Source organism: Tupaia chinensis, unplaced genomic scaffold (assembly GCF_000334495.1).
Source record: "Tupaia chinensis unplaced genomic scaffold, TupChi_1.0 Scaffold142100_1, whole genome shotgun sequence".
Taxonomy (NCBI): domain Eukaryota; kingdom Metazoa; phylum Chordata; class Mammalia; order Scandentia; family Tupaiidae; genus Tupaia; species Tupaia belangeri.
In genome coordinates, this window is record NW_006201951.1 from 1983396 (window position 1) to 1992671 (window position 9276).

At 66.9% G+C, this 9276-nt stretch overlaps 2 protein-coding genes across 7 annotated transcripts in view; one reads left to right on the plus strand and one right to left on the minus strand.

Annotated features, from left to right (window-relative positions):
• EGFL7 (EGF like domain multiple 7) overlaps positions 1–5251 on the plus strand; it is a 13350-nt gene extending 8099 nt beyond the window's left edge. For 2 of the 6 annotated variants that reach the window (XM_027766271.1, XM_006163349.3), the window contains exons 3-9: positions 1694–1806; positions 1993–2109; positions 2959–3074; positions 3199–3294; positions 3422–3586; positions 4157–4221; positions 4921–5251. In XM_027766271.1, coding sequence (XP_027622072.1) covers positions 1694–1806; positions 1993–2109; positions 2959–3074; positions 3199–3294; positions 3422–3586; positions 4157–4221; positions 4921–5238 — 990 coding nt within the window. In that variant the 3' untranslated portion in view covers positions 5239–5251. Of the gene's footprint in view, positions 1–1693; positions 1846–1992; positions 2110–2958; positions 3075–3198; positions 3295–3421; positions 3587–4156; positions 4222–4371; positions 4804–4920 lie in introns of those variants that run through there. The other 4 variants (XM_006163350.3, XM_006163351.3, XM_006163353.3 and 1 more) reach the window with 4 other exon arrangements.
• Positions 5252–5586: 335 nt separating this feature from the next.
• AGPAT2 (1-acylglycerol-3-phosphate O-acyltransferase 2) lies at positions 5587–8901 on the minus strand (the record flags this gene model as incomplete). The annotated part of the gene is given in 5 exon segments (XM_014582061.1): positions 5587–6235; positions 6617–6689; positions 7961–8056; positions 8145–8320; positions 8768–8901. Coding segments are annotated over 5 exon segments (655 nt in total), but the record flags the coding sequence as incomplete, so codon positions are not given.
• Positions 8902–9276: the final 375 nt, after the last annotated feature.

A 9276-nucleotide genomic window follows, 5' to 3' on the forward strand; every position in this document is an offset into this window, starting at 1 on the left:
TGGGGGCGGGGGCGACCGGGCCGAGCCGCGCGAGGGCCGCGGGGACGGCAGAGCCCCTCACCCCATCAGGGCCCTGCAGATCCCCAGGGCCTGACTCAGGGCCTTGGGAGCCCAGACACTCCAGCGCTGTCCAGCCACCCCCACGGAGCCAGCCCGGGAGGCCGAGGGCGGGCAGTGGAGGGGGCGCCCCTGAGTAAGGCTGGCTTTTCCTGTCTCACTCTGCCGCGAAGTCCCCCACCCTCCCACCCCCGTGGGTCCCAAATTCCCAAACATCGCCTCCTAGTGGGAGAGGGGATCCAGGTCAGTAACCTGGGGCGTCAGGCCCCTCCCCTTGGGCCCACCTCCTCTCCAGGGAGCCCCAGGATGGGACCCCAGGGTGCAGGCTAGGCAGCTGGGGAGGGGAGAAGGGCAGCAGGGACAGGTGGTAACACCCGGTGGGGACAAGGACAGCCCCCTGCCTGGCTGTGACACCAGAGGGAAATGAGGTTTCGCCCGCCCAGCACAGAGCGGGGCTGAGCCCTGGACAGGCTCCCTCCTGCCCTGCTGACAGTGGGACTCAGGAAGTCTGCCCTTCCTTGTGGCCCCCTTCCTTCGCCTCAGTGCTCAGACCACAGGAGCCTGACACCCCAGCTTTCCCTCCCCCCCCCAGTGCCACCTGTGCCCCACACTGAGCACACCTGCCTGCACCAGCAGTGCCTCCCCGGGGCCCACCCCAGAGCTGGCCCTGACCAGTCGGGGCCCCCTTGCCCCCAAACCAGGCCCACACCTGCAGCCCCTACTGGGACAGAACAGGAGGATAGGAAGGACCACCCCCAGCAGGGGACACTGTCACGCCAAGGAGAGGCCCAAAACCCGGGTGGTGTCTAAGGAAAGTGGTCCCAGAGGGCAGCCTTACCTGGGCTCCACCACCCGTGCCCTGACTCCTCCCTGCTGTGTATGCACAGCCTGGGCAGCCGCGAGGGAGCGTGACCTGTGAGAGGCCTGGGGACATGCAGGAGGCCGGTGGGGGATGGGGGAGCCAGCGCCCCTGACCTGCACAGGCCCACCCCCAGTGGCCACAGCATTGCAGACCTGCGGCTCTGGGCTAGGATTTACAGTATTCCTGGGAAGTTTCCCCACCCCACCCTAGCGATCCGGTGTGCAGCCAGCAGCCAGGCCTCAGGGAGCGTTGGCAGATATTCCAGACCCGGACGGACCCTCTAGGCAGCGCCCACACCTGAGAACGCAAGCACCCATCATGGCCCTCCCTGTGTACCTCACAGAGTGCCAGGCACATGCACTCGGATGGAACTCACAGCCAAGGAGGCTGACGTCCAGGGCCGCCCCAGGCCCCGGCTGGCTGGGTCTCAGCTCTGCCCACTGACGCCGTCTGCAAGCTCCCACTGCTTTGCCAGGTCCTAAAAGCAGCCAGGGAGGGGTCTGGCCCAGATACTGCCCACCCCTGCTTCCTGGAACCATGGGTGCCTCCAGGCGCCTCCTGCCCCTGGGGCCGGACGGTGCTGCCCTCCTGGAGCCCCACCTGGCTGTTGGTGGCTGGTAGAGGTGACTGGGGGCTGGGGGAGCCTCCCCACGGTAGGTAGGCCGTGGCAGAGCGGCCGAGATGGGCAAGCAGCGTGAGGCCAAGGGCGACTCCACCAGAGGCCCGGGCTGGAGGGGTCCTGCAGGGGGCTCATAGGCCGTGTTGTGTGCCCAGGCCACTGGAGAAGGCTGCCCCACCGAGACGCAGGCCATGTGGGGCTCCCAGGGGCTGCTGCTCCTGTCTCTGGCGCTGGCGGCAGGTGGCACCGAGCACGTCTACCGACCTGGGTGAGCCAGGACTTGGGCCATCGGGTGCCGGGGGACAGGGTAAGGGCCAGGAGCCAGCCCTGGGGGCGGTTCGCTTATGGGACTTGCACAAGGTAACAGTGGGGAGCCCTTTCCCCCATTTTTGACTTCTTTGGGTTGGTCCCGGTGCTGGGGCCCCGGCTGACCCTTAGCGTACCCCACCCACAGCCGCGGGGTGTGTGCCGTTGGGGTCACAGGGGGACCCGTCTCGGAGTCCTTCATGCAGCGTGTGTACCAGCCTTTCCTGACCACCTGTGATGGGCACCGGGCCTGCAGCACCTACAGGTGAGGGCCCCGTCCCCAGGACCTCAGGGTGGCAAACCGGGCCTGAGGGGGCAGTGGCCCTGAAGTGGGGTAGGGAGAGGTACGCATCCTGGCGGGCAGCCTGAGCACTGGCTACGTGGCCACCCAGCGCTGGTCTGCATCCTCAGTCCTGGTGCCTTCTGAAGGCTGGTCCTCCTCTGGCACCCCCATTTCGGTGGGACCCCATCCTTCCCTCCACCTCTGGGTACTCACGCCACAAGTCCTCCCCCAGCGGACGTGGTGCCTGACCCCGACACTTCCTCGGGTGTCCTGCCCCGTCCCTGGACTCCGGCACCCTTCCCCACAATAATGCCGACAGGCACAGATGGTGACCCCAAGGTGTCCCAACAGCCTCATGTGCTGGTGTGAGGGGCCCATGGCCCCAGCTCTTAAATGCAGGGAGCCCAGCCTCGCTTGAGGTGGGGCTGGGCTGGGGTGGAGCCCAGGCTGGAGGAGGAGGACACGACCCAGGGCACCATCTGGCTGCAGCTGGCTCCAGGGACTGCTCCCCGCTAGACCCAGCTGCTCTGACAGGAGGCTGATGGGTTTGCGAGTACATAGGCCTGGGCACTGCCGCTGCCCCATGCCAGGCACAGCCAGGGCCTCCCACCCACCCAGGGCCCCGGTCAACACCAGATGCCCTGTGGGGACAGCTTGTGTGACTCTGCAGTGCTGTCCCCGGGGGTCACTCCTCTAGGGGAGGGGTGGCCTTGTCTGTGATGGCTCTGGGTGCCCAGAAGCTGGCAGGAGGGTGGGGTGCCCATGTCCACGTCTGGAGAGAGCCCAGGCCCCTGGTGCACTGGGCCCCTCTGAGCCAGCCTCCACCCACAGAACCATCTACAAGACCGCCTACCGCCGCAGCCCTGGGCTAGCCCCCACCAGGCCCCGCTATGCCTGCTGCCCTGGCTGGAAGAGGACCGAAAGGCCCCCGGGGACCTGCAGAGCAGGTGAGGGCCACCCTACGAAGCACCCCCACCTTCCCACTGTCCCTGAACCTGGTCCCTTCTTGTGGCAGAGCACCCCTCCCTCCTCGGGGACCCTCCTGAGTGGGTGATGGGCATCTCCCCACAGCACCATGCCAGCCGCCCTGCCAGAACGGAGGGAGTTGTGTCCACCCAGGTCATTGCCGCTGCCCTGCAGGATGGCAGGGGGATGCCTGCCAGGAAGGTGAGGCTGGCTCCGCCCTCCCACTGGGCCTGGGGGTGTTGTGGGCTCTGGGGAGCTCCCTGACGGGTGGGCCTAGGAGCTAGCATGGGCACTACCCCACTCTGCCCTCTGACCCCACTCCCTGCAGACGTGGACGAGTGTCACACCTGGGGTGGTGGCTGTCCCCAGCGCTGCATCAACACCGCAGGCAGCTTTTGGTGCCAATGCTGGGAGGGGCACAGCCCATCTGCAGATGGGACATTCTGCCTGCCCACTGGAGGGCCCCACAGGGTGGCCCCAAGCCCCACAGCAGGTAAGCCCAACCTCTAGCCTCCCTGATTCGGGCAGCAGCATGGCAGGGAGCACCATGCCCTCTAAGGGCCTTCGGGGCGTCCTGGGGCCACACTCCAGCCTGAGGAGGGAGCCCTGGGGGGAGCTGCCTGGGGGGGCCTCACTCGGCCAAGAAGATGGAAGGACCCCACGCCAGAGTCCTGCCTCGTCCCAGCTCCGGCAGCCTGCAGACTCCGGCCTCCGCTGGTGACGGGCCATTATTACTTTTGGTACGCGCTGTGACACTTCAAACTCGTACCGTGAGTAATAATGCGCCGTCGGCAGCCCGACAGCAGGCGCGCAGCACGGACCTCGGCACGGCCCGCCCCGCGCAGCAGGACCTGCACCCAGGGGCAGGGCTGCTTTCACCTGGAGCCCCGGGGCCCACAGCCCGAGCCCTGCGGGCCAGCCCTGGTGGACAGCTGGGCTGCCCAGGCCTGGGCCTGACCTCCTGGGCTCTGTCCCAACACTGGAGCGGGACCCCAAGAGTGGGTGGGGGGCATGGGGGGTGGGGAGCTGCCCGTCCTGACTCAGCCCCTGGGTCTGCCCCCAGGAATGGACAGTGCAGTGAAGGAGGAGGTGGAGAGGCTGCGGTCAAGGGTGGACGTGCTGGAGCAGGTGCGGCTGTGTGTGGGGGAGTCCCCGGGCCTCTTGCCAACAGCAGAAGCTGGCAGGGGTGAGGCCTACAGCCTTCTGGGCCTGATTTGCACCCTGGGGATGATTGGGGGTCCACAGGGTGTGTATGGAGGCTTCTCTGCCACTCCCCAGCCCAGGCAGGTGCTGACCACAGATCGAGCCCACCCAGGACAGTGCTCCTGCCAGTCTGGGCGACCCCTCAGAAGGTCCAGTTTGCCGATTGGCACCACAGGGCAAGGCTGCTGGGTCCGTCCAGTCCATCTGAACCTGAGGCCTCTGGGCTCATGCAAGAGCTCCCTCTAGTGGATGTCTGGAGCCCTGCAGCTGCAGGTCCCTCTCGCGTCCTGGGCGAAGGCTGGCCCAGGCTCTCACAGGCCCTGCCCACCCGCTGGCCCCTACAGCAGCTGCAGCTGGCGCTGGCTCCACTGCACAGCCTGGCCTTGCGCGCCTCAGAGCACGGGCTCCCGGACCCAGGCAGCCTCCTGGCCCACTCCTTCCAGCAGCTGGACCGCATTGACTCCCTGAGTGAGCAGATCTCCTTCCTGGAGGAGCAGCTGGGGTCCTGTGAGTGCCCACCGCCCAGCCAGGGCTCCCTGGGGGCCCCCACGCTGACGGACAGCTGAGGCGGAGCTGGACAGTGGAGGGAGACGTGACCTCTGACCTCACCTCTGCACCCCCTAGGCACATGCAAGGAGCGGTGACTGGCCTGGCCCAGGCCCCATCTCTGGCCATGGAGAGCCTAAGGACCCATCCGATCGGCCAGCCCAGGCTGGACAGAGCCAGCCCCTCTGCCCCGACCCCTCCCAGAGGCCACAGCCAGCCTGCCTCAGTGGAAGGTCGGGAAGGGCCTCACCCAGTCTCTTCGAACTCAAGAGGTTCCTGGGACTCAAGCACGGAGTAGGGACGGGGTCCTGCGTGACTGGCCTTGCCGGGGGTTCTCCAGGGCATGGCGTGAGGCTGGAAGACAATATGGGCTGCCCTCCCTCTCTGTTAGAATAAAAATGACACCTGGGCCGCTGTCAGTGTGTCAACTGAGGGGCCGGGCACAGGGCAGTGTCCCCACCTGCTGGTGTCCTCGTGGGCCCAGTACTCGTGCAGGCTGGGGAGGGGAGGGTGGCCCATCGGGCAGGGAGTGGGGCTCTGGGGACGGGGGGGGGTGGCTGCTGAAACAAGCAGCCCCACCCCAGCCGGAGGTCAAAGGTCACCCTCTGGCTCCCTACTCCCCAACCCAGTGTCACGTACCTATCCTGGGAGGGGGCAGTGGCAGAAGGGGTCCTGTGGAGGCGAGGTGCACCCGGCGGAGGCCTGAGGCTCTGTCCCCCAGTAAGTGACCACAGCACACCAGGCTCTCGAGAGTTGGTTTATAAAAGTCGTGAGCTGCCCACAGCCAGCCCTTGAGGGCAGCGGGGCCGGCGGCCCATTCTGGGCCTGGTCCCCAGAGCCTCTCCTCGCCCTGAGCCTGATGCAGGCCATGGCCTAGACCTGACTGCACCGGGCAGGCCTGGGCAGCAGGACCAAAGCTGGGCCTGGTGGGAGCGCCGGGCGCGGGTCCCAGCCGTCCTGAGGCCCTGGGCTCAGCCCACCTGCAGGCCACAGCCTCGGCCTGCTCCTCTAGTGCCAGATCCTGGAAGCCGGGGACTGGCACTCCCTGAGGGACCGGGGCCCGCGGTTGTGTCCTGCTCCCGGGGCCCGAGTGAGAGCCGGGGAGCCAGGGAGCTGCGCTCTGTGATATTTGGCAGCTGGGTGAGGGGCCCCTCTGCCCCTCTCTAGCCTCCGCCTCCCACCTTGCCCACCCGGGTCCTGACCCCATGTGGCCTGGGCTACTGGGCTGACTGCGTGACAGGCCCCGCGACAGCTCCGTTCTCCTGGGGCCGCTTGGAAATGTGGAGGAAGGTGCGCCTCATGGCCTGGTGGCAGGTGTCCACGAGCTGAGGCACGTCTGCCACAGAGAGGCCACGCGTGGGGATGGGGTCCAGTACCCGCACCTTGACCGTTCCTGCAGTGGGGACAGTGGGCGTCACACCCCAGCCTCCCCGCTCCCCGGCCACCTGCTGCCTCTCCCCTGCGCGTCCTCCTGGGCCAGTCCGGCCTTGGCGGGTTTGCTCGGGGTGGGACGCACAGCTCTCGGGCAATACCCAGGTTCCGATGTGGGTACCCTGCCTGGAGTCCGGGCAGCCCTCGGCCCAGGTGGGGAGTCCAGCAGTGGCAGAGCCTTGCTCGGGTCGCCAGCTGTGAGCACGGCCGAGCCTGCCTGCATGAACTCGGGCTTCCCCATCACCATGCCCTGGGCACTCCTGTGGGCCGAGACCCTCAGAGACCACCCGAAAGGAGGGTCCAGGGGCCCCAAGGCTGGCTAGGCAGCGTGGAGCGGCCCTACCTGTGGTGAAGAGCTGCGTCTTGGTGTCGTAGAAGGAGGAGAAGGAGGAGTACACCACAGGGATGATTGGCACCTGGGGCAGGGAGACGGCGGCCTGAGGGAGGCAGCTCCCAGGGGCTCACTGCCAAGCCCGTGGCACCAGCCCTCATGGCACCCCGTCTCAGGCCGCAAACGTGCTGACGCCAGCCCTCACGGCACCCCGGCACCCCGTCTCAGGCCGCAAACGTGCTGACCCCTTGGCCTGGAGCCCCATCCTGCCCTGGGGGGCCCAGCGGTCGTAAACATAGCCCATACAGCTTTACTGGAACATCATTTCCCCCAGGAAGCCTTCGGGGCTAGCAGTGTGTTTCTATAACTCATGGCTGTCCTCCCAACTGGGTCACAAAACTAGCCAGGGGACAGGACCCTGTCCTATTTAGCTAGGGGAGGGGGCGGGGCCTGCTGCCATTCCTGGAAGATACCAGGGTCAAATCCAAGGTAACAGTGACACATGGGGTAATCATTAACCTGCGCTCAGGGGCCGGGGAGGGAAGCACCAGCCGGGCCACAGATCTGCAGGCCCTGAGGGGGCAAGGGAGTAGCATCAGCTGCCTCTCTCTAATCCCCTACCGCTACGCAGATCTGCAGGCCCAGAGGGGGCCAGGGAGTAGCCTCAGCTGCCTCTCTCTAATCCCCTACCGCTACCCACAGGCAAAGGGCCCTGGTCAGCCCAGGCCCTAGGCAGGTGGCCGCCCTCCGTTGTCTGGCCGCCCTCCGTTGTCAGAGCCTGGGTCAGAGCCTGGGACTCCATGGCATTCTCAGGGAGCCCCCAGGGAGGGGGCTCACAGCCTTGCACAGGGCTGGGACAGGACACTGGTCACAAGGGAGGGGGCAGGAGAGAGGCTGTGACCCTTGCCCTGCTACAACCCAGTCAGGAGGGTGACACCCCTGCCCCGACCCAAGATGGCGGCTTCCCTTGACAAATACCCCCCAGCTGAGAGGCAGGAGTGGGAGCGGGGAGCTCTTCCTCTGCCAGGAGACCCCACACCATGGACGGTACACCCCCACCTCCCTTCCCAGACACCCCTGGAGGCCAAGGGCCAGACAAGCCCAAAGTCCAGAGATGGAGCTGGTGGGGCCCCACCTGAGCCCCAGGCCTGCCCCCGCGCCCTGCCTGGTGAGCGCCCAGCGCCTCTGGCTTGACTGCAGGAGCCAGTGTCCACGGCCAGGCGGGAGAGGGGCCAGGAGGGGGCCAGGAGGTCCCTGATGCCAGCAGCCCCCAGTCTGGCTTCCACCTGGGCCAACCTGGGCCACCCTCTCCCCCACCTAGGCCCCAGCCCAGGGCAGGAGGGCGGCCCCACCTACCTGGGCCTGCACTGCCAGGTAGAAGGCACCCTTCTTAAAAGGCAGCAGGTCCCCGTTGTCGTTGCGGGTGCCCTCAGGGTAGATCCACACTTTGAGCTGTGGAGAGAGCAAGCTGTCTGGGCTGCACCGGGCCGGGCCCAGCCCCACAGACAGGCACCAGGAGGAGGCGCGGCCCGGCACTCACGTTCTCACGGACCATGCGCTTGCCCAGGTCAGCCATCACCGTCATGGCGGTGGAGGAGCGCTGCCGGTTGATGAAGAAGACGCCCCCGAGGTACATGATGAGGCCCACGGGCCCGAGGAAGAGCAGCTCCCGCTTGGCGATCTGTACGCAGCGCTGGGGGAGGATCTCCATGAGGCCTGAGCAGCCAGCAGTGAGGGAGACAGAGACGGAGAGACAGGCAGTGAGACCGAGTCAGAGAGAGTGGGAGACAGGGAATGATAGAGATACAGGAAGAGAATGAGACGAGAGAATGGGGCAGAGAAAATGACAGAGAGGAGACAGAGCGAGACAGGTGACAGAATGACAGAGAGCAGGGGCAGCCTGAGCAGCCAGCCAGGCCCTCCCCAAGGAGGGGGCCAGCCCCAAGCCATAACTGAGCAGAAGGCCTAGCCAGAGCCGTGCCTCCCCAGGGTTCCCTGGTGGCCCCATGGCCTCGGAGCTCTGTCCCTGACTCCCAGCACAGCGGCTCGAGGGAGGCCAAGGCTGCAGGGTATACAGTCCCCCTCCCAGTTCAAGAACGCCACTGCCCTGGGCCACCAGCTCAGCCGTGGCCCCCGCTGCCTCCCCCAGCCAGGCCGGCCCACCCATCATGTCCAGGATGCTCTGGTGGTTGGAGACGATGACGCAGGGCTGGTCCACCTCCAGCTTCTGCCGGCCCTTCACCTCGAAGCGCAGGCCAAACACGTACTTGAAGCTCCGCACGAGCCAGCTGATGATGCTGGGGGAGAGGCGGCCATGAGCGGCGGGCCCTCTGCCTGGGGGGCAGCCAACCGCTAGCCAGAGACGGGATGACAGAGACAGAGAGACAGGGCAGGGGGGACCCGGGGGCCCGCCTGGCCCTCACCACACCCCTTCTCCCAGAGGGTGAGCCTAGCAGCCGAGGGGGGCACAGCTGTTAGGGGCTGGGTGAAGATGCAGGGGGAGAGAGGCCCATGTCTGCAAGGCCCCGGGAGGAGGGCGCCCATGGCCAGGGAGGGCTATAGCAAGGAGACAGCGCCACCTCTGCCAGGAGCCAAGGAGGGGGAGAGGCTAGAGGAGGGGAGAGGCTGAAGCAGGGGAGAAGCTGAAAGGAGGGAGAGCCTGAATGGGGAGA